Here is a 26,869-nt window from a genome sequence, read left to right on the forward strand (position 1 = left end):
GCATATGAGAAATTCCTTTATGCAACTTTATATTATTGAAATCCAAAGGGTACAAAGCAAAAAGCCAATGTCAATGTTATTATAATTTTTAAGAAAGAGTTTGGAGGCTTTAGGCAACCAGCGGTCCAACCAATGAACAAAGTTAGCCCTTTTAGTTTTCCCACAATGCCCCTCCATAACCCTGATATTCCTTCCGTTTTGGGGGCTTTCGTTTGGAGGCCTGAGGGGTAGATGTGAGAAATCGAGGGGAGCCGAGCGAAATGGCTGGACCAACCTCGTCCGGCGTGGCCACCGACACTTTGAGATTTAATGCATCTAAGATATCTAGTTGCATTTATGGTTAAAACATGGACCCCACAGGGTGATGAGTCATCATGCCCTCACGGGAGGTGACATATATCAATTTTTTAAATATCTTTTACAGATAAAACATTAAAAAAAAGGGACACGTGTCCGTCGATCTTACTTTGATTAAATTAGATAAGAATTAAAAAAAGTCAAAATTTCCAATCTTTCTCAATGACTTTTGTTTTTTTTTCTTTATTTGCACAATAAAAAAGCAAAGGATATGTACGCAATAATACATATACATACCTCTTCTTATTAAATTTTTTTTATTTATATTTAATATATTATCCGAGTATAATATTTATATGCTATCATAAATATGTAATAATTTAATATTTATTTTTTAAATTCATTTATTAATAAAATGACAATGTTTGATTCATTAATAATGCATAAACGTCAAGTTTTTTAATTTTCTTTTTGTAACTTTCATCATCATGATGATAGAAGACATTGATTATTGATGGGCCATGCGCCATGGCCCACAGGACAACTTGATTGCCTACTTTGGATCTTTACGAGGACAGCTTTTTTAGAACAAAAATGAATTGACAAATTTGTACTTGTGAGTTGTGACAGACTTATGGGCCATGAATGGGTAAAATGGGTTATTATGACCCGGCCCATTTATAAATTCTGCCCATATACCCAACCCCTAGTTATTTCCTAGAGACTATTTTGTTACATGAAAATTTTCAGGCTGAATCTGTCTGCATCTAACATCAGCAACAAGATGGCGGATGTGTGGGGCGTACCATTTCACTCTCTCCACATGCTCTACAATCACTTCCCAACAATGACCTGCAAACAACAATAATCACTTTAGGGCCATTGTGATATTCAATCTTACATCGGATGTGAATGTGAGTCTTAAAGATCTATATAAGGATCTAAGTCAATCATTATTAGCAACTTGAGCTTAAGTTTTTTAAGGTCAAGTGGTTTAAATCTGGAAAGTTATTGAATGAGTGGTGCTTGGACCCAGGTTGTTACACAAACATGAACTGTAAGATGTAAGATTATGTCATATAAGACTGGAAAGTCATACCTTCGGATCTAGCGATTTCGGATATCGATTTTGAAACATGTTTAGTCCACGATTCCTCATTTGTGTCCTTCACATTCCCATGCACGTGTAATATTCCACCCTCACTCCTGCATTTTTTGTACCATCATTAAAATGACAGTGCACTTGAAATGTAACACAAGTAATAACATCAACATAAAGCACCTTAATGCCCTCACAGCAATAAGCCAGCTAGCCTCACTTGATGGAAGAAGACCAAGACAAACTCGATCTGCAACTCCCTGTAGGAAAAAAATCATCATGAATCAATCAGCACATAGTTTATTCTGGTAGTGAAGGCTCAAGTTGCCGTGGCAAGATGTTCTTTTAGTCCATTTGAATAGCCAATAAAATCAAGAATCCAAGCTGGGTCATTTCATGAAAAAGTATTTCTTCATATGCTGCCCTCAATCAGGCAATTGAGCCAGAAATTTTGACTCCAAAACAACAAATGCAATTTTAAAAAAGTAAAATAAAATAAATTCAAACATATACATTTAACTGAGGAATGAGGATCAACATTTTAACATTAAAATCATGATTTACTGTTGGTGCTCTTCACAGGTGATGTTATAACTGCATTTTTGGTCTGACGAGGAACATACTCAAAGAGCAAGGGCCACAGAATAGCAACCATTAACTGGTCATCCAAGAGCTTCAGATATTTACCTTGGGTGCGGTAATTCGATTATCCCCTTCAAGTATGATACAACGATCAGAGACAGAATTGGCTTGAAGATTCCGTTTAAGAGCCTCAATGGCATGGGGATTCCATTCACAAGCATATACTAGCTTTGCTTTTGCCCTGATTGATGAGCATTACAATTCCAAAAAAAGAACACCAATAACAAAAAAGACTTGTCGATCAGCGAAATTGAATGTAATGTAAGTCAGTTGAAGACTTAAAAGATAATAAGAGAATCTTCCTACACTGATAATTCTCCATCAAATCTTGTAATTTCTATTACGGGCTAATGGTGACATGACACAAAACAATCATTGTCCTTCACATAAGCCATGAAAAGCAACATAATTATCTATTAATTTCAGTCAGTCAAGAAGTCTGCTTCTAGTTGAAGATCTGAAGATCACAAAACTAAGTCTGGTGTGCATGTAGGCACATAGATGTGTCTTTGTGTGTGTGTGTATGAGAGAGAGAGAGAGAGACACTTAAGATTTAGACAAAATTGAAAGACCATAATAAACCATAAATACAGCATACCTAACAAGGAAGGGCAACACAAAATATCCAATTCCAGCAAACAGATCCACGATAACTGCATCTGTACAATCCAAATTGGCCATGCGCATTTTCTCAGAAAGATTGCCCCAAGAAAACATGCACTTAGTCGCATCAAAAGAATATAGAATCCCATTTTCACGATGATCAACCCAGCCACTATCTCCCATAAGAATCTCCAAAGTACTGTCTCTTGTACCATTTGGTGCAACTCGGCCCTTGACAAATTACAGAAATTAATGCAATGAGTGAATGAGTGGCATATAAAAACTTCTGATGAATGATATCCATGAGATTCTCAATTATGAATCTTGCCTAAATATGAAAATTTCAAGTGAGCAGTAATATTGTTCAAAATATTCGGACACCAAGGTAAACCACTGCTTGGTCTAAGTCACTATACAATAAGACAATATGGCCTACAATATCCTTCAACCGCTGGAATGACTGTAGGCCATTAGTAAATAGATGCATTGTTATGAGTTGATAGATAGAAAGAAATTTAAACAGAATATGATCACTGATCAAATCATCTTGATCTAATAAGAATTCTTTGAATGGATGCCAATCATTTGGAGTGAATCAATAGAATTCTTTGGAGTACTAGAGTGAATCAGCATAAAAGATAAGTTTTGGAACAAATTAAGGAAAGAAAGCATCATCAATCAATACAGTGGCTAGATATAATTCATCCATATAGCTTACTTGGCGAGCAAGGCGACAAGTATTCAGGGATCTGGCAATAATGGGCCAAAGCTCCTCTCCAATTGAATCCCATACTGGGTCCTTGAAGGATGAAACTGGAAGCACAACAATATCACCAACTCGTTCCCACCTGACTTAGTCAAAAGATGTTAAATATTGAGAGGAAATAGCATCCACGTGTATTTTGAAAAGAGAAGCAAACCACAGCAACTCTTTATCTAACTCAAGAATTTTGACAAAACTCAAACTTACATAGAGGCAGCAAAGAATAGAAGTAATGAAAGACAAACCTGCTTGGTAGCTGCTCCAGAAGTTTAACGGACAAGCCCTTATGCCTAATCAAAGAGGCAACAGCTTCAGTCATTATTTTTAAGGGTGATTTGGAAGCTTTTCTGGCTTCAATAACCTCATCTGGCAGCTTAGTAGCACCACATTTCTTAAGAATATCCAAAGCTGCTGAGGAGGACACCTCATTTAACAGAACACTTTCAGCTCTAAATGTTTTAGATGGATGATGATCAATCAAGCCTTCAAATTTGTCTTCTGGAAATATAGCACAAAACTTCTCTGTCACAGGGAAAGAGATACGTAGACCATCATCTAGTGCATAAGCCTTTCTCTCAAGATCTAACCATCCAAACTTCTTCAATATGTCCTTTCCTAATTTTGCATATTTTCTTTCAAGTTGTACAACCCAACTTGAAGCAACCATCTGATTCCCAACATTTAAACTCTGTGGTTTAGGACTTTGAGTTGAACCAAGAGCATTTCCAACATGTGAAGCTTGAATAAGATCATTCCCATTTGCTGTCATACCCTCCTCTTGGTTATTAACTTGATTTTCTCCCATCTTTGGAGCATTTTCATGATCATCTAAAGATAACAAAGGAAGCAATTCAATTTTCACTGGCTCACTAAACTTTGTTCCAAAGGCATAACAAGCTGCTCCACCACCAACCATAACAAGATTATCATGAACAACATTGGCGGTGCATCGCACAAACAGTTCTTTATCAATTGAATTGAGGGTCACATGCTTCCAAACTAGGCTTCGTATATCAAGTAATGCCAACTCTTGACAATGTTGTCTGACAGGACAACCTCCGATTATTCCAATATAATTTTTGTAGACAAACATCGAGTGGGAGAACCTAGCATGTGGGCTTCTTCCTCCTACCTTTTCTACTTTCCATAAACATGTTTGAGTATCAAAACTGTACAAGTCCCCAAGTGCTTTCTCTCCATGGTACCCTCCAAACATGAATAACTTAGACCCATAAGTAACCATTGAGTGAGAATGACGGGCACATGGCCATTCACCATGGACCACCAATTCTTCCCACTGCAGTGTATTGGTGTCAAGAACATGCAAAGATGACGAGATTGTATCATTGTTAAGTCCACCAAAGACATAAATCTTTGATCCAACTACTGCAGCTGCATGTCGATGCCTGTGCGAGATACATACAGATTAGACATTAAGAACTAAAATGAGATGCTAAGTCAGGAGAAATGACAGGAAATGAGGACATTAATGCACTTTCATAACATGTTCAAGAAATGATTAAGGCAGAATAAAAGCCTGGCAAGTAGGCATACCTTACAATGTATTCTAATTTCTTATGGCATACATCTAAACAAAAGAAAGTAAAAAAGGAGGCGGAACAACAACAGAAGCATAAAAGGAGTATGACCTGGGAGGAAAGGCTCTGCCAGTACAATCTAGTAACCTCCATTCATTCTTAACCGTATTGAGAACCCATACATCACTCAGAATGTTCAAAGGATCAGCCCTGCCTCCAATAACAAACATGCAATCTCCTACCAAAGAAGAGGTGTGACCCAGGCGAGGAGATGGACAGCCCACCACATTAATTTCTTTCAAATTTCCAAGCAATGGATCAAGAAGAAAAGAATCATTTCTCCTTGCATGTCTTCCAATGCCCCCAAAGCCACCAAAGACAAGAACCATAGTTTTGTCTATGTTATCCACGGTACAAGCTGAATGCCCCCAAAGGAACAGCCTCTCTACGGGTTCACCAACAATTACCATCTTAGTAATAGATAAACTAAAACTGCGAATTCCATCTGTTCCCGCCAATGATTGACAAGAAAAAGGCGTTGTCTCATTAGGATCAATGTCCTGCCAGCACAATACCATATAGCTCAAAATTAATGACCAAATAATAAAAAGTTACTCCAATCACAAAGCTCAACTTCATGAAAATGATAGCAAAAGCATCGAAAATCAACATTTTGAACAAAAATTACCAACTTGGGCATCTCCAAAATTTCTCTGCAAACCATCCTGACCTTCATTACAATCACCACTCTCACCACAGATTGAGCCATTCCCATTCTCAAATGCTCCAGCCTGATCCTTCATAAAAGCTCTAAGAAAACCTTCACTTCTCTGCCTATTAGCTTCCATTTTCTCATTAGCAACCTCAACAAGGAACCTCACGTAATCTTTAGATACCATAATTTTCTGGGTATCACCCAAAGGCACCTCCATCCGAATCGAGCACCGTATCCCCACGATTACTCTCTTACTCACGCTTGTAATCCCAGACTCTCTGAACCCGCAAGCAATAGCCAAGGAAACCAAGTTCTGAGCTGAATTTAAGTCCCTGCACTCAACCGCAATGATGAGAGGCTCAAAACGGAAGACCAACTCACTTAGTTGAGTCAACTTGGTCGAGTCAGCAAAGAGGAGGGAGATGACTGAGTCGGGATCCGCCATGTCGTGGGTGATGAAGAGCCAGGTCCCTCCTCGGGCTTTCTTTTTGGTTGGATTATTCGAGTTGGGGTCCGGTTTGGGTTGGGAAAGGATAGAGATACGACCGGAGCAGGAGCTGGTAGTGAAGTAAGAAGGGTGGTTGTTGATGGCGTCGAGGAGAGGGATGATGGGCGTGTCTAACGTGCCTTTCGGTGATTTGTCCGTCTCATTTGAGCTCAGTGACGCTAGCGTCGACGCTTTCCTCTTGTCAAACTCCATTTCTCTGCTACCTGCCTCTCTTCCTCCCTTCCTTTTCTGTTCGAAAAACCCTTGATAAATCTCGACTAAAGACCAAGACTCAAGCGAATGGTGAAGGGTAGTTTGGAGATTTTGATAATTTATGGGCTTTACGTAACATGTTGGAGGCTTTTAGATTGGTCCATAGAATCTCATGTACGCAGGCCCATCGGCTCAGGCCTTTTTCTAAAACAGTAAAAATGAGTCGGTTCGGTTCATCGTTTCCCCCATCTGCTAGCGATCCGTTCCCGGTTTAAGGTTTCAGGTTTATATTTGATATATTATCACTTAATTATTAAATTTCATCTCGTAAATATGTAAAAATAAATATCAAAATAATAATATTTGATTTATTGATAATTTATAAATCTATAGAACGTTAATGAATCAAGTATAAATTATTAAATTTTTTTATATTTAGCTTTCTACTTTATTATGTATTAGAATATAACTAACATATGCTTGCTTCTTACGATATGTCTATAATTTGATGGAGAATGGACAAGACAAAGCTTAACCGACAAGACAAAGTAGTGATTTTTGTATGTTGTACAAGTCTACAGAAAACAGGTTCCGGCTCAATGCAACAAGGAAAGAAGAGAGTAAAACTTGCACGAAATTATTAGACAATCATGAGATGGAGTTAAGAACAACTGCAGCCGATGAAACTCTGTTTCTTCATGACAGCATGCTACATCTGTGTCTTATCCATGATGTTCATGTTTTGTCTACAACGCTGCTACGTCTTGAAAAGGAGCTCTTTTACACCACCAGGGTCCGGACTCCGGAGGTTCATCTTTGGTTGTGTGTCGACTGTGAGCTACGTCTTGAAGTCCAGTACTTCTCGATCTCATCTGCTGTTCTTCCGGGGATTCTACCAGCAATCAGAGACCACCTGATGCAACGTAAACACACTTACCAGAAATGACTACAGTGCAGGGCCGGCCCTTGAGTGAAGCCACTCAAGCAAAGACTTTAAATCTCCAATTTGAAGAGATCTTATAATTTTATAATATGATTTATTATATTAAAAATATATAAAAATAATTAATAAAATTATTTATTTTTTATTTTTTAATTATGTGTTTAATAAATTTTAATTTTTATTTTTTAATTTTTAAAATATTATATTATTTTCAATCAATTAATGATCATATGTATTTAATTATCTTCGACAACTATTTTTTTTTTCACTTATTTCCAATCAACATATTTAATAATTTCTAATAACTATTTTTTTTATATATAAAATCAATTATTTTTTTTTCAATATATAATATCTATTTTTGAATTCTTCTTTTCTCATTTACTCTTTCTTCTTTTTTCCTTTAACTCTAATTTTTCTCCAAAAAAATACAAAAAGTCTATTATATTATTATCTTTATAAAACCATGAGCCTCTTTTGCGGTTTATAATAAACATTCAACAATTATGTATTATTATTTTAATATTTACAAACTTTTTTACTTTAATTTAAATTTTATATTATATTGTTATATTATTTTTATTTTAAGTGATAGTTGATTTATTTAAATTATAAATTTTAATTATTAATTTTGTATTAATTATTTTAAAAATATAAAAAAATTTACATCTTAAAAAATTAAAAAAATAAAAATTTAATAATTTTTTAAATTTCAATAAAATAATACCTCATTGAATATTTTACTTTAAATATTTGAATTTATTGAGCAGTTCCTGCTACAGTGGCAAAACTGACTGAACAAGAAGTGTAATCAAACCTGTCCCCGATCAAGTTAAACATTCTGGCAATGAGCATCTCCTCATCCTCAGAGAATTCCACCTTAGTATCCTGATCAGTTCTTTCCTCTGCAACAGGGACAACAACCCAAAATATGAGAATAAACGGATAAAAAAAAAAAAAAGAAGTATCAAGCATCGAGAGTGTCAAAAGCTGAAACAGGTTGAGGAAACCTTTGGTGTCTTGCCTCCTACCCCTGCCACTAGAGCTACGATCCAAGTCTCCCATGGTTGCCAGGGGAGAGCAATCCCAGCTTTGCGGTATTTATCTGGGTAAACAGGAGGTCATAGGTAGTTGGGGAAAATGAAAAATCCAACAGAAGACTGTTAGTTCCTGGGATTTGATAAGTTGTTGAGGCTTCCACTGTTGGTTGGCTTGGCCTTTTGTGTCTAAATGAACAAAGACTACAGATAAACTCAGTGCGGCACTACTTGATTCCTTAAGGATCAGGTATCAAATCTTGTTTTACATCATTGTAAGGAATCAGTTTCTCCTTTCGCAGATTACATGTAACCCCTGGTAAAACGACAAGGACATGACTGTTAAAGGAGGCTAAGCAGCCGAAATCTTGTTCAGTATGAAGTTAATGGAATTAATAGTCAAATCCTTGTCGTAAGGACTGATTGATCCAAAATGGACACCTACCACCAACTCTTCATGTCTACTTTCGCCTTTTACTTTTGGTACTACATTTGACCATTATCCGTATAGAAATAAGCAACTAAGTTCCAGCATTGATCCATGTGCTTTTGTATATCATTGGCTAGTCTCTTGATAAACTTGCATTTTTGGATAATTTTGAAAATTATGGCCACATTTCTGGTAAAAAAATTCCGTAACCAATAATATTATTTTTACCTAATGCTCAAATAAATCTCTAAACAATTCAAAAAAATTTAAATAAATTTTTATTTTTTTATTAAGTTTAATCAAGTTTTTATATTATTATTTTGAATTTAATAAATCTTTGTGATTAATGATTAATTAATTATCATTAATTAAAATACTACTTATATTTTTATGCTTACATGATACTGACTTGGTATTGATGTGGAAGGTGAAAAATGTTATATGGTAATGTTATTATGTCAAATTAGTATGTTATATTATCATCAATTATAATATTTCATATATTACATCATCATCAATTATGATGTGTTAGCATGTCACGTCAATGTTGTGTGATATAAAATAATAAATGATATTTTGACTAAGTCAATCGTTAGTCATGATAACTTATTTGATTGAAAATAAAATAATAAGGGCTTATTTGGCTCAAAATAAAAATATAAAGACTTGATTGAATGCAATAAAAATATAATGACTTCTTTGAATTTTTTTGAATAGTTTTATATGCTTTTTTGGATTTTATACCTATTATTTTTTTAAAATTTTAATTATTATCAATCGTTTTACTACTTAGTAATCACTTTTTCAACGATTACATTCTGTGGCATCGGTTGTCATGGATCCTTGTGTGAACTTGAATCTCACATTGTTGAGATAATGCTTATAGCAAATAGTGCCATAAAGTCCCACATTGAAGAGAAACTCTCAATGGGAAGTAAGGAAAGAGAAACTCCTAGCGAGAGTAAAGGAAGATGTCATGATCTTAGAAAAAACTCTCAATAGGAGTAAGGAAGGATGTCATGGTCCTAAAAAAGAGAACCATGAATTTCACATCAATTATGTATTAGAATGATATTATGAATATAAGGGTTCACACCACCTTCAACCTGTGAGATGCCTTTTAGAGTGATATTGTAAGGAATCTGTTTCTCTTTTCGCATATTACAAGTAACCCCTGGTAAAACGACAAGGACATGATTGATGAATGAGGCTAAGCAGCCAAAATCTTGTTCAGTATGAAGTTAATGGACCGGATAAGTACGAAAATTAACGTGGATTAATAGTCAAATCCTTGTCATAAGGACTGATTGATCCAAAATGGACACCTACCACCAACTCTTCATGTCTACTTTTGCCTTTTACTTTTGGTACTACATTTGACCATTATCCGTATAGAAATAAGCAACTAAGTTCCAGCATTGATCCATGTGCTTTTGTATATCATTGGCTAGTCTCTTGATAAACTTGCATTTTTGGATAATTTCGAAAATTATGGCCACATTTCTGGTAAAGAAATTCCGTAACCAATAATATTATTTTTACCTAATGCTCAAATAAATCTCTAAACAATTCAAAAAAATTTAAATAAAATTTTATTTTTTTATTAAGTTTAATCAAGTTTTTATATTATTATTTTGAATCTAATAAATCTTTGTGATTAATGATTAATTAATTATCATTAATTAAAATACTACTTATATTTTTATGCTTATATGATATTGACTTGGTATTGATGTGGAAGGTGAAAAATGTCATATGGTAATGTTATTATGTCAAATTAGTATGTTATATTATCATCAATTATAATATTTCATATATTACATCATCGTCAATTATGATGTGTTAGCATGTTACGTCAATGTTGTGTGATATAAAATGATAAATGATATTTTGACTAAGTCAATCGTTAGTCATGAGAACTTATTTGATTGAAAGTAAAATAATAAGGGCTTATTTGGCTCAAAATAAAAATATAAAGACTTGATTGAATGCAATAAAAATATAATGACTTCTTTGAATTTTTTTGAATAGTTTTATATGCTTTTTTGGATTTTATACCTATTATTTTTTTAAAATTTTAATTATTATCAATCGTTTTACTACTTAGTAATCACTTTTTCAACGATTACATTCTGTGGCATCGGTTGTCATGGATCCTTGTATGAACCGGAATCTCACATTGTTGAGATAATGCTTATAGCAAATAGTGCCATAAAGTCTCACATTGAAGAGAAACTCTCAATGGGAAGTAAGGAAAGAGAAACTCCTAGCGAGAGTTTAGGAAGATGTCATGATCTTAGAGAAAACTCTCAATAGGAGTAAGGGAGGATGTCATGGTCCTAAAAAAGAGAACCATGAATTTTACATTAATTATGTATTAGAATGATATTAGGAATATAAAGATTCACACCACCTTCAACTTGTGAGATGCCTTTTAGAGTGATATTGTAAGGAATCTGTTTCTCTTTTCACATATTACAAGTAACCCCTGGTAAAACGACAAGGACATGATTGATGAATGAGGCTAAGCAGCCAAAATTTTGTTCAATATGAAGTTAATGGACCGGATAAGTACGAAAATTAACAGTGGATTAATAGTTAAATCCTTGTCGTAAGGACTGATTGATCCAAAATGGACACCTACCACCAACTCTTCATGTCTACTTTTGCCTTTTGCTTTTGTTACTACATTTGACCATTATCCGTATAGAAATAAGTAACTAAGTTCTAGCATTGATCCATGTGCTTTTGTAAATCATTGGCTAGTCTCTTGATAAACTTGCATTTTCGAATAATTTCGAAAATTATGGCCACATTTCTGGTAAAGAAAGTTCGTAACCAATAATATTATTTTTACCTAACGCTCAAATAAATCTCTAAACAATTCAAAAAAATTTAAATAAATTTTTATTTTTTTTATTAAGTTTAATCAAGTTTTTATATTATTATTTTGAATTAAATAAATTTTTGTGATTAATAATTAATTAATTATCATTAGTCAAAATGCTACTTATATTTTTATACTTATATGGTACTGACTTGGTATTGATATGGAAGGTGAAAAATGTTACGTGGTAATATTATTATGTCAAATTAGTATGTTACATTATCATCAATTATGATATTCCGTGTATTACATCATCGTCAATTATGATGTGTTAGCATGTCATGTCAATGTTACGCGATATAAAATAACAAATGATATTTTGATTAAGTCAATCATTAGTAATAAGAGTTTATTTGATTGGAAATAAAAGGATAATGGCTTATTTAGCTCAAAATAAAAATATAAAGATTTAATTGAATGCAATAAAAATATAATGACTTGTTTGAATTTTTTTGAATAGTTTAAATGCTTTTTTGGATTTTATGCCTATTATTTTCTTAAAATTTTAATTATTATCAACTGTTTTACTACTTAGTAATCACTTTTTCAACGATTACATTATGTGGCATCAATTGTCATGGATCCTTACATGGACCTGAATCCCACATTGTTGAGACAATGCTTATAGTGAATAGAGCCACAAAACCCACATTGAAGAGAAACTCCCAATGGAGAGTAAAGGAAGAGAAACTCCAAGCGAGAATAAGGGAGGATGTTATGGTCCTAAAAAAGGGCGCCATGATCTCATATTAGTTATATATTAGAGTGATACTGGGACTATAAGGTTTCACACCACCTTCAACCTATGAGACGCCTTTTATGAGACAAAATCGTAAGGTCAGCGAGTTAAAGCGAATAATACCTCATAGAGATTGATGTGGATTGTGACAATTGGTATTAAAGTAGACTCTGAGTATCGACTATGTACTAGAGTAACTTGTGATATGCCTTTTGTAAGATAAAATCGTGAGGCCGACAGGTCAAAACGGACAATACCTCATAAGGGTGGGTATAGATCATGACATTGATGGTGGTTACAACCTCTCAATTTTTCAAATTTTAATTTATACATATATATAATCTTGTATTATTACCCCATAATCACTTTTTATGTAAAATTATGAATCATTTATTGATAATAAGTGATAAGACGTCAATGTTCTCTTAATGAATTATTGTGGTCTAACTTTTTATCCTATGTAATTCAATTATTACATTTTGAAGTATTACAGCAAGATAAGTAAAAATGATAAACATGTATCTTATGCTTAATTTGTTATTTATGCCCTTTAATCACATTGCATGTAAAATTATGAATCATTTACTAATAACATTTCATTAAACAGTTAAGTGATAAGACATCAATGCTCTCATAATGAATTATTGTGTTCCTACTCTCTATGCTGTATAATTTAATTATTATATTATAAATTATTACAATAAGATAAGTAAAAATGATAAACATGTATCTTATGCTTGATTTGCTATTTATGCCTTTTAATCAACCTTAATGTAAAACTATAAATCATTTACAGATAACATTTCATTAAACAGGTAAGTGATAAGACATCAATGCTCTCTTAATGAATTATTGTGATCCTACTCTCTATCCAATGTAATTCAATTATTATATTATAAATTATTACAACAAGATAAGTAAAAATGATAAATATGTATCTTATGCTTAATTTGTTATTTATCTGAATGGAACAAGTTCAAAGTTTTCAATACTAGTAATTTTTAAGGTACAATGCTTGAAATAACTTTTAAATTATTTAAGAAAATTTAAATAAATTTTTATTTTTCTATTATATTGAATCAAGTTTGTCTATTTTTATTTTGAGTCAAATAAATACTTATGATTAATGATTGACTAATTGCTCTTAATAAAAATGCCACTTGGCATTTTATGCCACATGATGTTAACGTGGATTATGAAATGTCACATTACCATATTATTACGTCACATCATCGTTATTAACTAGAGATACCACTCCTTCCTTCAATGATGCTACTAATTGCAGGTCAAGAAGGATTAACGTTGGGTCGAATAGGGCTGTTGCAGGCGATATGATTGGGTCCAGTACGAAGCCACCCCATGTCGTTATTCCTATTGTGACATGTCAACTTCTCGTAATATAGCATAATAAATTATATTTTAATTAATAACGATTAATTAACTATTAATTATAAAAATTTATTTAGTTCAAAATAAAATTAAGGGTTTGATCGAACTTAATAAAAAAATAAAAATTTATTTAAATATTTTTGAATAATTTAGAACCTTTTTATGCATTATGTCTATTTTTTAATGTATATGAATTTTCAAAGTGAGTTGAAAATAAATAAGTGAAAGTAAAGGGACTTATATATATCAAAGCATTTATGGCTTAATTGTTTAAAAATTTTTAAGGATAAGTGTGATTATAAGCTGTATATGTTTAGGTTTTTGCTTTTTAATTGTTTTAAAAAACAAAACCCAAAAGTCCAAATTTGTTCATACTGATTAATTTATAATAAATTTAAGATTTCATGAAAAATAAATAAAATGAATTATGAATTTAATTAATCCTCGGAAACTCAATTTTTAGATTGGTCACTCAAATATGTAACAATAATTTATTATTTTTAAAAGATTAACTAAAACGGTTTAATTAATTTATTATTATATATATTTTATTTCTCATTTTCCTTCATAATATATAAATTGAATTTCTTTAGGGGGGAATAAAATAAAAGCTTAAGCAAAGGCAAGGGAGCGGGATTAACAAATTGGAGGCGCCAAAACGGCAAACGGCGTCTCGTTATGTTTTTTGAACAAATCATCATCGAAGCGACGCCGTTTAACTTGTTCCCCTACTCGCATGACAGAAGAGTTGCCCAGGTTTCTGTATTCCGCGGCCCAATTTCCGAAATTCCTTCACGCAGCCGATTCGATTCGCTGGGTACGAGCTCGATTCTCCTCTTTCCTTTTCGTTCTTTTGAATTTGTTTGTTCTTGGTTTCGTGTTGTCAAATGTTTAATGCTTTCAGCGAAATGTTTCGCGGTTTTTAATCTTTTAATCTCATTTTTTAATTAAAATTTATCAGGAGCTAGGGTTCTTGGTGATTTATTTACAATGCAGTTAAATCAGGGTTTAAAATTGATAATTATTTGTTCCTAAAAAATAAATTAATGGGGCGAGTGCTTTCTTTTTGTTGATTTCTCCGCATGCGATCATCTAATTTGGTCAAAGAATATTTGGGGATCAGTTTATGTTAGTTTTTCTCTTCTTTCACCCGCTGATTCGAAATATGATTTTAGTTTAATTGTTATATAAAAGGATGATATTGTTTTAAGATTCATTATTGATGATGATTAAAGCACATGTCTTTTACTAGTCGAGGTTTGGGGTAATTATGAATTGCAGTACTGTTCTGTGCTTCAGTGTAGCGAAAGGCGTGTTGATTTTGAATCTCATGGATGCTTTTGGTAATTGCTGCTTATAGAAGGATTTTTTTGAGGTTTTTAAGGATTGGTTGGTGCCATTAAATTCTTTATTTGAAATGTCCTTGTGTGAGAATGTACAATCAACTGAAGTTGGGAGCCGAGGTCATCAAACTGCACCTCCTGTTGCAAGTGATGGTCGCTCAAAACCTGATGATGATGTGGAGTGGGAGGCAGAGGAAGAAGTGGAGGATGAGGAAGATGAGGAGGAAGATGTAGATTTCAATCCCTTTTTGAAGGAAACACCTTCTCCAGAAGCTTCTTCTAGTTTGAGCTCTGAAATTGAGGGCTTAGATGGTGATATTGTTGATAGTAGAGCACATACTCATGTTACTAAAGATGTCAATCCATCAAAGATTAATGCCAAGGTGCAAAACTCTGATGTTGGAGATTCTGAGCATGGTGAGGAGGAAACTGTGATGCAAAGTACTGCCTCCCCTGAATTGCAAAATACTATTCCTTTGAAACATGATAAGAGGAAAACTGGATCTAGTTCTCAATCAGAAAGAGAAAAGGAAAGTCAGTCAAGCACTGTAAAGGATAGTATGGTAGGAGACTTGAGTAATGCTACACATTCCCAGAAGCCTGTAATCCATTTGGATGATGCTGAAGATGATGCTGTCTGTAGGCGTACCCGGGCTCGTTATTCACTTGCCAGTTTCACACTTGATGAACTTGAGGCTTTTCTTCAGGAAACAGATGATGAGGATGATGTTCAAAATGTTGATGATGAAGAAGAGTATAGGAAATTTCTTGCAGCTGTTTTGCAAGGTGGGGATGGTGATCACCAGTCCACTCAGGGAAATGAAAATGTCGACGATGAAGATGAGGACAATGATGCAGATTTCGAAATAGAGCTTGAAGAGGCACTTGAGAGTGATTATGATGAAGCTGCATTGGAAAAGACACAGGCAGAGGAATATCAAAGAGCTGGACGGCGGCCAGAGACAAGGCAGAATAGACGGCAAAAAGCTTCTGCCCAATATGAAAGAAAGCTTTTAGAGCAGACTAAGAGGCCATTGCGTCCCCTCTTACCAATTTTGCCTAATGGGCCAATCGCACCCATTCCTACTCTTAATGGGAAAACTTGCATGCCTGAGACTTACCGGAGTTGTCTGCCCTCTGCTGCAGTAGATGGTTGCATCAATGGATTCACTCCGTATCAAATAGGCCAGTTGCATTGCTTGATACATGAGCATGTTCAGCTTCTTATTCAAATTTTTTCTCTTTGTGTGCTTGATCCTTCTCGGCAGCACATCGCATCTCAACTTCACAGATTGATTTTTGAGATGCTTCACAAACGAGATGAAGGAGTAGCTTGTAAAAGTAAGCTGTATCCTGATACTTGCTTCAAGCCCCCATATGTCTCTTCATCAGTGCCAAATGAGGTCCCCCTTTTGTGCCCTACACAGAGCACTCCGAAAACATCTACATTTAACGCTAATGGAGTCTGTTTTTCTCCAAATACTCAGATGCCTGATGCTCAAAATATTTTCAGTCCTAGCGGAAGATATGAACATGTTTCTAGTGGGCAGTTGAGGTTTTCATGGGTGCCTTCTTTAAACAGCCCAGGGTTATCCATTCTTGATGTTGCTCCGCTTAATTTAGTTGGAAGATATATGGATGACGTTTATTCTGGTATGCACTGTTTATAAACTCAGTATATATTTTTCTGTTTATTTTTTTGCTTGCTATGCTTGTCCATGGGATTTGACAATTTACAATTATTATGACAGCTGTCCAGGAGCATCGACAACGTCACTTGGAGAATAGTTGTGCTACTCAATATGAAAAGGAGCCTCTGTTCCCTCTTCCTTGTTTTCCATCTGAGGTGGAAGCTAATAATGAAGCACTGAGAGGCAGTGCTCTACCAGCTGGCTCTACAGTACCGTCATCAGTCTGTCAACCACCACCTAAGAAGACATTGGCTGCTACTCTTGTTGAGAAAACCAAAAAGCAGTCAGTTGCAGTAGTCCCTAAGGATATTACCAAGTTAGCACAGAGATTTTTTCCTTTGTTCAATCCAGTGTTATTTCCACATAAGCCTCCTCCTGTAGCAGTCGCAAATCGGGTTCTTTTTACCGATGCAGAGGATGAGTGAGTTGCATGCATCCCTGTTCTCTTGTTGGTTGATTGTCTTGATTTTTCATTGGGTGCCTATGCTCATGTGAAGGTTCATTTATTTAAACAAAGAGAAAAAGAAAAATTGGCTTGTAGAGGTTCATCAGTCTTGTATTTGATATTTTGACGCAGATTACTGGCTTTGGGCATAATGGAATATAATTCAGATTGGAAAGCGATTCAGCAACGCTATCTTCCTTGCAAATCTAAGCATCAGGCAACTTTTATCCTCATCTTTTGTTGCAACACTATTTAGTCCGTTTGGTGATTAAGCATGAAGTTCTTATGTCATTTTACAAATTTACTTGTTTCAGATTTTCGTTAGGCAAAAAAATCGCTGTTCATCAAAAGCACCAGAAAATCCCATAAAGGTATGTAAGAAATCTTGAGCAAATCTAAGATGAATATATCTTCTAGTTGATTTTTGTTGCAGCTGTGTTCTAATTTTTGATTCAATAATCGCTTTTTCTTCTACCTCTTTCCTTATCTTCTGATTAAAGACCATGATTCTCAAAAGATTTTATTTGCATATTTGGTTATAAATTGGACCTAAATTAACCTGGGTCACCTGTTTACTTTTGATTTGTGAGAATTTGTAAGAAATATTTGGTACTTTGTGCAGGCAGTCCGGAGAATGAAAACCTCACCTTTGACTGCGGAAGAGCTGCAAGGTATTCAGGAGGTAATTTTGTCATGATCGTGTACTACTTTTGTTTCATTGTTCTTTAATATACTCTTATAATTCCAAGTATTACTTTAACATCCACAGGGGCTCAAGGTTTATAAACTTGACTGGATGTCTGTCTGGAAATTTATTGTCCCGCACAGAGATCCATCTTTGCTACCCCGGCAATGGCGCATAGCCCTTGGAACTCAGAAGTCATATAAACAAGATGCAACCAAGAAAGAGAAGCGACGGCTATATGAATCAGAAAGACGAAAACGTAAAGCTGCGTTGACTAATTGGCAACATGTGTCCGACAAAGAGGTTTGTGTACTCTTTTGGAGTTGGAAACATGAATTGCCATTTACATTTTCACACTTTCATTTGTTTTTAGATTACTATCTATAATCTTTAAAACAAGGTGGATATGTCAAAAATTATGTAGAGAATCTGAATGTTTTGTAAACAGTTGCACCAGTGCATTGATGTGTATAAAGAGTTGGGCTTTGAAATAGCTGATCTCTTTGATGCTTGGCTAAAGCTTGATCTTGGCTCATTTCATTGATTGTCAACATTGCAGATTGGAATAACACGTTCAGACTATAAAGTAAAGATTCTAAAATGTTAAGAAAATTAATAAAAAATCAACCAACATTATGCAATCTATGTTTGTGCAATATTCCTTTCTATAGTTTATTCATTAACTTTATAAACCATATAATTTGGCTCAGATTGGATCCATGATGCTTGGTAGAGTGTTTATTTTCAAAGATGATTATTTTACTTTCCTCGACTGCAGGACTGTCAAGCTGAATATACTGGTGGAGAGAATTGCAGTGGAGATGATGACATAGATAATGTAGATGAATCTTATGTTCATGAGGGGTTTTTAGCTGATTGGAGGCCAGGTACTTCCAAGCTTATTTCATCTGAACGTCCTTGCTTGAACATTAGAAATAAGAACCTTCCTGGTGATATGTCAACAGAAGAGGGGACTCATGTTACAGAGCAATCAAATAACTATGTGTCTGCAGTCATTCGGCCCTTGACTGGTCATATGCAGGGATCTCCACATGCATTGAACCAATCCCAGCATCCTTACGCTACCTCTCATCATGCATCTAATGCATTGCAACCAACCCATCCTGTTCCTAATATGATATGGAATGCCTCCAAATCTCAAATATATTTACGGCCATATCGATCGCGTAAATCCAACAATCTACGCTTAGTGAAATTGGCACCAGACTTGCCCCCGGTGAATCTTCCACCATCTGTTCGTGTAATCTCGGAGTCAGCTCTGAAAACCAATCAATGTGGAGCATACACCAAGGTTTCTGCAACTGGAGATGGTGTTGTTGATGCTGGAATAGGAAATACAGTTTCTCCTTTTTCTCATTCTGCTAAGGCGTTGGCCAATAAAAGACATAAAAGCAATCCAACAAGAGCAAACATCACGAGTTCTCTCTCAGAAGAATCTGGAGTTGTCAAGAACAAAAGTGTTGCGGAAGAAAGAAGTACTCATACAGATCTTCAGATGCATCCATTGCTGTTCCAGGCCCCTGAAGATGGACAAGTGCCATATTATCCATTGAATTGTGGAACTGGTGCATCCAGTTCTTTCAGTTTCTTTTCTGGAAATCAGCCCCAACTAAACCTAAGTCTCTTTTACAATCCTCAGCAAACTAACCATTCTGTTGAGAGTTTGACCAGATCTTTGAAGATGAAGGACTCTGTTTCAATATCATGTGGCATTGACTTCCACCCACTCCTGCAAAGAACTGATGATACAAATAGTGAACTGGTGACTGAATGCTCAACTGCATCTCTATCTGTTAATTTAGATGGCAAATCTGTTGCACCCTGTAATCCTTCCAATGCTGTTCAGATGAAGTCAGTGGCCCAGTGCAGCCCTTTTGCCACCAGATCTAGACCCTCTAGCCCTAATGAGAAAGCTAATGAACTAGACTTGGAGATCCATCTCAGTTCTTTATCTACAAAAGAGAATGCAGCATTAAGTGGGGATGCGGCTACACATCATAAAAACTCAGCAGTTAGTTTACTAAATTCTCAAAATGCAGCAGAAACACGAGACACTACCCATTCATCAGGCAACAAGTTTGTTTCAGGTGCCCGTGCATCAACTATACCAAGCAAAACCACTGGCAGATACATGGATGATACAAGTGATCAGTCTCATCTGGAGATTGTGATGGAACAAGAAGAGTTAAGTGACTCAGATGAAGAGTTTGAAGAACATGTGGAGTTTGAGTGTGAGGAAATGGCTGATTCTGAAGGAGAAGGTTCAGGCTGCGAGCAAGTTTCTGAGATGCAAGATAAGGTGTCTCTCCTGTTTCTTTTTGTTATTATTCAGTTGCTTCTGAAATATGAAAAGAATAGCGTTAGGTATGCTAAGTCTAATTAACCTGTACTTCTATCTTTATTTGCCATGCTTTGATTATAATGGAGCTAAACCTGACAATCTGTCTTCTGAAATTCTTGTCAGGACTTCACTTTATAACACTATTTCATTTAAAACATTCTTTGCACTTGCTCTGACCTCATCTGTGGCACACTGTTGTTGAACATGATCAGTTACACTTATGCACAGGGCTGCTACCCTGGACCTTTTTGGTTGTTATGCTCTTTATTCATGCTGTCATCTGTTGCACTTGATTTTGAAATGTTCTTATCTTCCTTTGTTTTTACTTTTTGGAAGCCCGGTCTTTTCCTGTGGATATAGAACATGCTTCGGCATCATTTGTTTCTTCTCTATGCCCTATTTGTACCTTTTTTTTTATCAAATGAGAACCATTTGGTGCTGCTCAGCTTTGATACTACATAGCTTACAATCGTTTTCTGCAATTGGAAATTGCCCACTTTTTTCTCTGGCTGAGAAGTAAGAAACTAGTACTGTTTTGAGTTTGCCTGTATGTTCTTCCTTAATTCCTACTTCATTGCTTTTTGTAGGAGGCCGAAGGTTCTACAACAAGAAAAACTGTGACAGATGAAGATTTTAATAATCAACAACAGGAATTAAGCACCCGTTGTAACTCACAGGGCAATATTTGTGTTCCTGAAAAGGGAACCCCACCTTTCTTGAAACTGGGTTTGACATGTCCAAGGAAGGATGCAAGTAGTTCATGGTTGAGCTTGGATTCATCTGCATCAGGCCGTACTTCACGCTCAAAACCTAAGAATGAGGTGAGTACAATAAGCAAAGGCCCTCCTACTAAAACTTTGGCTTCATATCGTCTCAACAGACCCTTGAAGCATGCAACACCAAGCACAAGAAAAGTCACGGTGCAGGAACATGCTATAGACATGGCTGAACAACTCAGCTTGGGTCCTCTTTCTGTCCCAACATTGAGGAAACCAAGAAAACGTCGGGCTAATACAATTGCAAATACTGGTTCGAGTTTAGGAAACCCCAAAAACGATGCTAAAGACAGTGGTTAATCAACTATGCTTTCATTGTTGGCGAATGGTGACTAATCTAACCAGGTTGCTTATATTCCCTGGACACTGCCAACCCAATCAGAAAACGAGAGAAAGTTCAGTCAAAGCTCAAATAATAAAAAAAACAGAAAGGTAATCAATCCCCCTTCATGAGTAAGTTATGGAGATTTTGTTCTCATATGTCTGCTGGCATGGCTGGGAGGAGGGTCCTCTTCCAGGTTTTGCACCTCCACTTTCCATGCTCCTTTTGGTAAATGATAATGCTAATTAGCAATGGCTCGAGTAAACCTAGTGCCATGTTTGTCAATGCTCTTGTACAGAAATTTTGCTTTGTATCTACCAGTTTATGGACAATATCAATTGATTCCAAGGGAATTGTAAGAAGTTAGAGCAAGTTCATCTCAAAAACTTAGTCTTTATCATATTGATTCTTTTTTTCTTTAATGTAAAAACACATTTGTTTGCTGAAAATAGGGAATTTTTTTTATTTTTAATTATGTTAAGAAAAAAAAAAGTATACCCTCTTCAAAATTTTCAACAACGAAAGGGCAAATTGGACCCAAGGTGGCAAAGATAATCAGCGGCATGAAAGGTAACAGGAGATGGAAAGATGGTGCCTTTATTGTTCAAGAGAGCAGCCCTTCGTCCATTTGGTAGGATTAGATCTTCAAACTAATGTTCTGTTGGAGTAGGGAAAACAGAAAGAGATCATGGGTTTTAATTATCAAAGAGCTTGTTGGGGTTTGCAAAGAAGCTTGCATTAATGGCCGATTGGTTCTTCACAGGTCATAACTTTGGAAGAGACGATAGGTAAATCAAACCCAAAAAAAAAAAATAAACAATTAAGAAATGTAAGTTGTAATCATGGAGTTGCCTATTTTTCAAGTTTAAAAAAAGTTAGATAACGAATTCCTCGTGCTGAAAGTCAATTTACCTTTCGTATTTAAGCGTTGGTTTTGAAAAGAGCGCGCCTTTTAGCACACTGGGAAGCGTTTCATACGTTCTCTGGCCTCTGAAGACTGCACACCGAGTGCTCGATCATTGCTCTGTGAGAGAAGACAGAAACCTTGGAAAATGGCTAATAGCAAATACGAATACGTTAAGTCCTTCGAGGTTGAAGACGAAGTAATGCCACCCAATCTCATCGTAGTTCGAATCGACGGACGTGATTTTCGTAGGTAAATGAAAATTAATGGAAAGAAAACTATGGTTTTTTACACATTTAAGTTCTGATATACTTGGTTTTTTTCTTTTGGGTAGATTTTCTCAAGTTCATGAGTTTGAGAAACCAAATGATAAGAAAGCCTTAGATTTGATGAACCAATGTGCTATGGCTGTTATAGAGGAGTATCCTGATGTTGTCTTTTCTTATGGATATAGCGATGAGTACAGGTAATTGAATTGTTCGTTTGTTGTTCAACCGTTATCTATGAAACTTCATTTGATTCTCTTCTTTGATGTGTTTTTCTTACAGTTTTGTTTTGAAGAAGACATCGAAATTCTACCAGAGGCGAAGCAGGTTTTTCTTTTATTCTGAATTGCTGAGTGTTTTCTCCTATGCAAGTTTCGGTGATTTTGCACTTGTTTTTGACATGGATGCTGAATTACTGAGTCTTTGTAACTTGGTGATGACTCAATGAATGTGCAGCAAAATCTCATCCGTCATGGTATCAATCTTTTCTTCTGTATATGTCACAAAGTGGAAAGAATTCTTTCCCTGTAAAGAGTTGAGATATCCACCTTCATTTCGTTCACGAATTGTATGTTGTGCATCGATAGAAGTTCTTCAAGCATATCTTGCATGGAGACAAAAGGATTGTGAGTGACAATATTTTAATGCTTCTAAACACAAAATCTTCCGAGAAACAAATGACAAATTTTGCAATATACATCAGTTGGAATCTGTTAAATTTTTTTCCTTCGGGGGTTTGGCAGGCCATGTTCAAAATCAGTATAATACTTGTTTTTGGGAGCTTGTCACAAAAGGCGGAAAGACTGAAATGGAAGCACAAGAAATTTTGAAGGTGCTAAACTGCTAACGAGTATATAGGCATTTGCTTAGCTGCATGCATGCGTGTGTCCTATTGTATGTGTGCCTACCGGTTTACATGTGTACATTATGCATGTTTCTCTGCTAGGAATTTACTAGTTTATGGACACTCCTGTTCTTGATCTTAATCTTGTTCGTTTTGTTTCTTTAAAAAAAATTCATTTCATGCATGCACTGTTTCATTCAGCTTGGCTGTTGAGACATCTTTCTGATTTGTCCACCATAGCACCTCTTATTTGTATACTTCTTTTTGTAATGCAGAGATTCTTTTGGTTTTCATGTTATGTATGGTTGGGCCTTCTTATGCAAAAACTCTAATCTTGTTATGTTGTATCTGTTGATTCTGCAGGATGCTAAAGAACAAGACAGAAATGAACTTCTCTTTCAACAGTTTGGTATTAACTACAATGAGTGTCTTGCATTGTTTCGTCAGGGAACTTGTATTTTCAAGATGCAGGTTTCATTCCTCTTTTGAATAGATTATAGTGGTTTAAGTATTCTAAAAGTTCAATGTTTAGTTCCTAGGATATTTGGCCTTAGTCAGCATGTGCTTGCCAATGCATGTTGCAGCCATATCTGGGTCAATGATCATATATTTCGAAAAAGACACCATGGATGTGTACATAACCAAAGTACTCCAAATAACTTTCAATACCATTTTGAGATCGAGATCAATAGAATGTAGCTATTAGCTTGGGACTGGCTTGAGACATGACGCTTGTTAAAACAAAATGTTGCAATATTGTGAATTCTTTTCTCTCAAATTGTGTATCAAGTTTTCCAGTTGGACAGATATTACCTGAGGAGAGAGTATGTAAACTGAGTTGGTCTATCATCCTTTTCTTCCCTCTCCTTTGTGTTCTTTGATATGTGACATCTGTTTGTCAACTGATATCATCTTCTTTACTTTGTTAAGGTGGAAGATGTCGTGAAGTACATTAAGGATGGAACTCCTGTGAAGAGGTTGCGGAGAAAGGCAAGTGATTTCCGCTCGGAGAATATAGCTGGGAGAAGCTTTTGGAATGAACATGCAAGTCTTCTTAAAGAGCTGGGAGGTTTCTCTGAGGACTGTGTCAAAATAAACCCTGATTACATCAGATCTTTTCTATTTGAGAGCAAGCTGATGCCATCTACTTGGATTGTAATTAGAATAGATGGCTGCCATTTTCACAGGTAAAGCGTTTATTTTGTTTTAGTTTCCTGATTCTGCTTCTATTGGGTTAGATATTTCTTCCCCTTGGCTCTCAATCAATGGTAAAGTTTGGGTTTCACTTGAAAATGCTAAATTCTTTCTGAAACTCAGAGATGCTTGTCGCATGCAGTCTGATTTTAGTTATTAGTTTGTTTGGGACATCCATATGAGAATGGCAGTTTATTATTCTAGGTTTTTGCAATCTAAAGTATGAGCTCAGGTATCTATTTCTCCCTTTATCACATATTTAAGGAATTGGTACGACTCCTAAAACAGAGAATATGAGGTTGAGCACTTGTTACATTTCAAAGAATGGGAACCATGAAGTGTATGAGAGGTGTTCAGTAACTATCCTCATTCTGTGTTGGACAAATTACAGATCCAGAGACCATGTCAATCAAAAAAATGTGATACATAAAATTTTGTTTGACTATATTTATGGATGCATTGAAACTTAATCTTGTTCTATGCCTTTGGTAGATTTTCTGACGTTCATGAATTCAACAAGCCTAATGATAAGCAAGCTCTGGATCTTATGAATTTATGTGCGGTGGCTGTGTTAGAAGAGTTTCAAGATATTATTTTCTCTTATGGAGTCAGTGATGAGTACAGGTAATACAAATGTTTATACTGCTTGTTACAAGTTTTTTGTTTTGTTGCACTTGTGTAAATTATTTTTGGTTTGTTTTGACTTTCAGCTTTGTTTTGAAGAAGAATTCTCAGCTCTATCAAAGGCGAGCCAGGTTTATATATTGTTCCCTTTTGGCAGCGGGAAGGCTGTAATGGTCCAAGATTTATTCTGCCTCATTAAGGAATTCATGCAAAACATTGCTTTTAACTCTCATTATCCTGATGTTTAGCTTGAGAAGCACTAAATTTTGTTTCCCTGAGTTGCCTTTCAATCTGAAATTTGGATAATTTTACTTGTGACAGCGAAATAGTTTCTGCCATTGTATCCTTTTTCTCTTCGATGTACGTAATGAAATGGAAAGATGTCTTCCCAATGAAAGAGTTGAAGTACCCTCCATCTTTTGATGGACGGGCAGTATGTTATCCATCAGCTGAAATTCTTCGAGATTATCTGGCATGGAGACAAGTTGATTGTAAGTGTCTTTGTCATGGCTGAGAGTTTATCATTTCCCTGGTAAAATGAAGGGGAGGAGGGCATAAAAGAGTTTCTCGTGTGCCTTTTTTTATATCAGGGCTGTTAGTGTAATGCCATTTGTCATAACTTACCATTTTCACGTTTTCGGATGTAGGTCACATCAATAATCAGTACAATACCTGTTTCTGGAGTCTTGTTAAGTCTGGAAAGTGCAAAAGTGAAGCTCAAAGTTGCCTGAAGGTGTCTTTCTGGTCACACTATGTTATTCTGTTATGGAATTATATATCAGTTTCAAGTTTCAATTTTATCATGTTATAACTTAATCTTGCTCACTTGTATGGCATCAGTCTTCAGTTTGTTGATAGAGTGCCATTCTGAAATTTGTTCGCACGTTGTGGTCATTCATGTATTTGTGTGTACGATCTTACAGTTACTTGAAAGGTTGTTTCGTCATTCATAAATCATATGGCAAGCAATGTCATGGCCATGGTATCTCAGCCACCTCCTTCCTTGCAGGGTACTCAAGCACGTGAGAAGAATGAATTGCTGCTTAAAGAGTTTGGTATCGACTATAACACGCTGCCACTCATGTTTCGGCAGGGTTCTTCCGTTTTCCGGGTTAAGGTTGCTTTTCCTGCCATATTAAAATCCTTTGTACATAACTCCCAATGCTTTACCATGTGCTTTATAAACGATGTCCCTTGGTTTTTATGCAGACAGAGAAGACCTCAATTCTGGAGAATAGCACTTCTGTTGGAAAAGCTCAAACTAAAATAGTTACCGAGTACTGTAACATAATTGAGCAGAGTTTCTGGGAAGCAAATCCAAGCATCTTGGATTAGAAGCTCCAAGATGCCCCAACAATGGAGGGCACTGCAATCCTAAAGAAAACCTTTTGGTGGTCTTGTGTAATTCCAACAAGTTTAACAAAATTTTTAACTTTATCCCATTTTTGTATTATAGTATTAGTATTGAACATTTGTATAAAAATTTTTAAAAAATTTTAAATATATATATAATATCAAAATTAAAGTTTTTGTCTTAATTTTTGTATATATTTATGTTAATGGCAAACATGATGAATTCGTTATAGAAATAATTAAATAATAAAACTATACATAGAAATGGGTAAAATATT

General features: G+C 35.3%; 4 protein-coding genes across 7 annotated transcripts; 2 read left to right on the forward strand and 2 right to left on the reverse strand.

Moving 5' to 3' along the window:
- Positions 1-766: 766 nt before the first annotated feature.
- LOC18597148 (Met-10+ like family protein / kelch repeat-containing protein) lies at positions 767-6,387 on the reverse strand. Its single transcript, XM_007026010.3, has 9 exons — positions 5,635-6,387; positions 5,054-5,502; positions 3,650-4,810; positions 3,360-3,489; positions 2,637-2,872; positions 2,084-2,219; positions 1,580-1,656; positions 1,397-1,503; positions 767-1,149 (listed from the first exon to the last, which is right to left on the reverse strand). The coding sequence occupies exons 1-9, from the start codon at positions 6,355-6,357 to the stop codon at positions 1,022-1,024; spliced, it is 3,147 nt and encodes a 1,048-aa protein (XP_007026072.3). The 5' UTR covers positions 6,358-6,387; the 3' UTR covers positions 767-1,021.
- A 501-nt stretch (positions 6,388-6,888) lies between these two features.
- Positions 6,889-8,487, reverse strand: LOC18597149 (MYB-like transcription factor ETC3). The gene is made up of 3 exons (XM_007026015.3): positions 8,311-8,487; positions 8,118-8,205; positions 6,889-7,270 (listed from the first exon to the last, which is right to left on the reverse strand). The coding sequence occupies exons 1-3, from the start codon at positions 8,363-8,365 to the stop codon at positions 7,168-7,170; spliced, it is 246 nt and encodes an 81-aa protein (XP_007026077.1). The 5' UTR covers positions 8,366-8,487; the 3' UTR covers positions 6,889-7,167.
- Positions 8,488-14,417: 5,930 nt separating this feature from the next.
- DUO3 (Homeodomain-like superfamily protein) lies at positions 14,418-21,792 on the forward strand. Of its 2 annotated transcripts, none has more exons than XM_018123394.2 (9): positions 14,418-14,599; positions 15,064-16,778; positions 16,877-17,237; positions 17,394-17,478; positions 17,576-17,632; positions 17,884-17,943; positions 18,031-18,249; positions 18,725-20,266; positions 20,896-21,792. In XM_018123394.2, exons 2-9 carry the CDS (start codon positions 15,200-15,202, stop codon positions 21,382-21,384), a joined length of 4,392 nt encoding a protein of 1,463 aa, XP_017978883.2. In that variant the 5' UTR covers positions 14,418-14,599; positions 15,064-15,199; the 3' UTR covers positions 21,385-21,792. The 2 variants fall into 2 exon arrangements, with proteins under 2 accessions (XP_017978883.2, XP_007026078.3); XM_007026016.3 differs by having other exon boundaries at positions 15,082-16,778.
- Positions 21,793-21,877: 85 nt separating this feature from the next.
- Positions 21,878-26,776, forward strand: LOC18597151 (tRNA(His) guanylyltransferase 1-like). 3 transcript variants are annotated; one of them, XM_018123396.2, is made up of 13 exons: positions 21,878-22,562; positions 22,645-22,776; positions 22,859-22,903; positions 23,033-23,202; positions 23,320-23,408; positions 23,784-23,891; positions 24,351-24,607; positions 25,107-25,238; positions 25,325-25,369; positions 25,560-25,729; positions 25,886-25,971; positions 26,248-26,355; positions 26,448-26,776. In XM_018123396.2, exons 1-13 carry the CDS (start codon positions 22,459-22,461, stop codon positions 26,571-26,573), a joined length of 1,572 nt encoding a protein of 523 aa, XP_017978885.2. In that variant the 5' UTR covers positions 21,878-22,458; the 3' UTR covers positions 26,574-26,776. The 3 variants fall into 3 exon arrangements, with proteins under 3 accessions (XP_017978885.2, XP_017978886.2, XP_017978887.2); XM_018123397.2 differs by having other exon boundaries at positions 25,325-25,360; XM_018123398.2 differs by lacking the exons at positions 26,248-26,355; positions 26,448-26,776 and adding an exon at positions 26,079-26,235.
- The last annotated feature ends 93 nt before the right edge of the window (positions 26,777-26,869 follow it).

The sequence above is a fragment of the Theobroma cacao genome, chromosome 6 (assembly GCF_053813885.1).
Source record: "Theobroma cacao isolate CCN51 chromosome 6, ASM5381388v1, whole genome shotgun sequence".
NCBI lineage: Eukaryota > Viridiplantae > Streptophyta > Magnoliopsida > Malvales > Malvaceae > Theobroma > Theobroma cacao.

Coding starts and splice junctions, on each gene's coding strand:
- LOC18597149 (XM_007026015.3), bottom strand. CDS start 8,365: ATGGGAGACTTGGATCGTAGCTCTAGTGGCAGGGGTAGGAGGCAAGAC. Junction 8,206..8,310: donor TAGGAGGCAAGACACCAAAG/GTTTCCTCAACC, acceptor TCCCTGTTGCAG/AGGAAAGAACTGATCAGGAT. Junction 7,271..8,117: donor TTTAACTTGATCGGGGACAG/GTTTGATTACAC, acceptor ACGTTGCATCAG/GTGGTCTCTGATTGCTGGTA.
- LOC18597151 (XM_018123396.2), top strand. CDS start 22,459: ATGGCTAATAGCAAATACGAATACGTTAAGTCCTTCGAGGTTGAAGAC. Junction 22,904..23,032: donor TTCTACCAGAGGCGAAGCAG/GTTTTTCTTTTA, acceptor ATGAATGTGCAG/CAAAATCTCATCCGTCATGG. Junction 24,608..25,106: donor GATGGCTGCCATTTTCACAG/GTAAAGCGTTTA, acceptor TGCCTTTGGTAG/ATTTTCTGACGTTCATGAAT.
- DUO3 (XM_018123394.2), top strand. CDS start 15,200: ATGTCCTTGTGTGAGAATGTACAATCAACTGAAGTTGGGAGCCGAGGT. Junction 16,779..16,876: donor TATGGATGACGTTTATTCTG/GTATGCACTGTT, acceptor TTATTATGACAG/CTGTCCAGGAGCATCGACAA. Junction 17,944..18,030: donor AGCTGCAAGGTATTCAGGAG/GTAATTTTGTCA, acceptor TAACATCCACAG/GGGCTCAAGGTTTATAAACT.
- LOC18597148 (XM_007026010.3), bottom strand. CDS start 6,357: ATGGAGTTTGACAAGAGGAAAGCGTCGACGCTAGCGTCACTGAGCTCA. Junction 3,490..3,649: donor CTGGAGCAGCTACCAAGCAG/GTTTGTCTTTCA, acceptor TGACTAAGTCAG/GTGGGAACGAGTTGGTGATA. Junction 1,657..2,083: donor ATCGAATTACCGCACCCAAG/GTAAATATCTGA, acceptor TTTTTCCTACAG/GGAGTTGCAGATCGAGTTTG.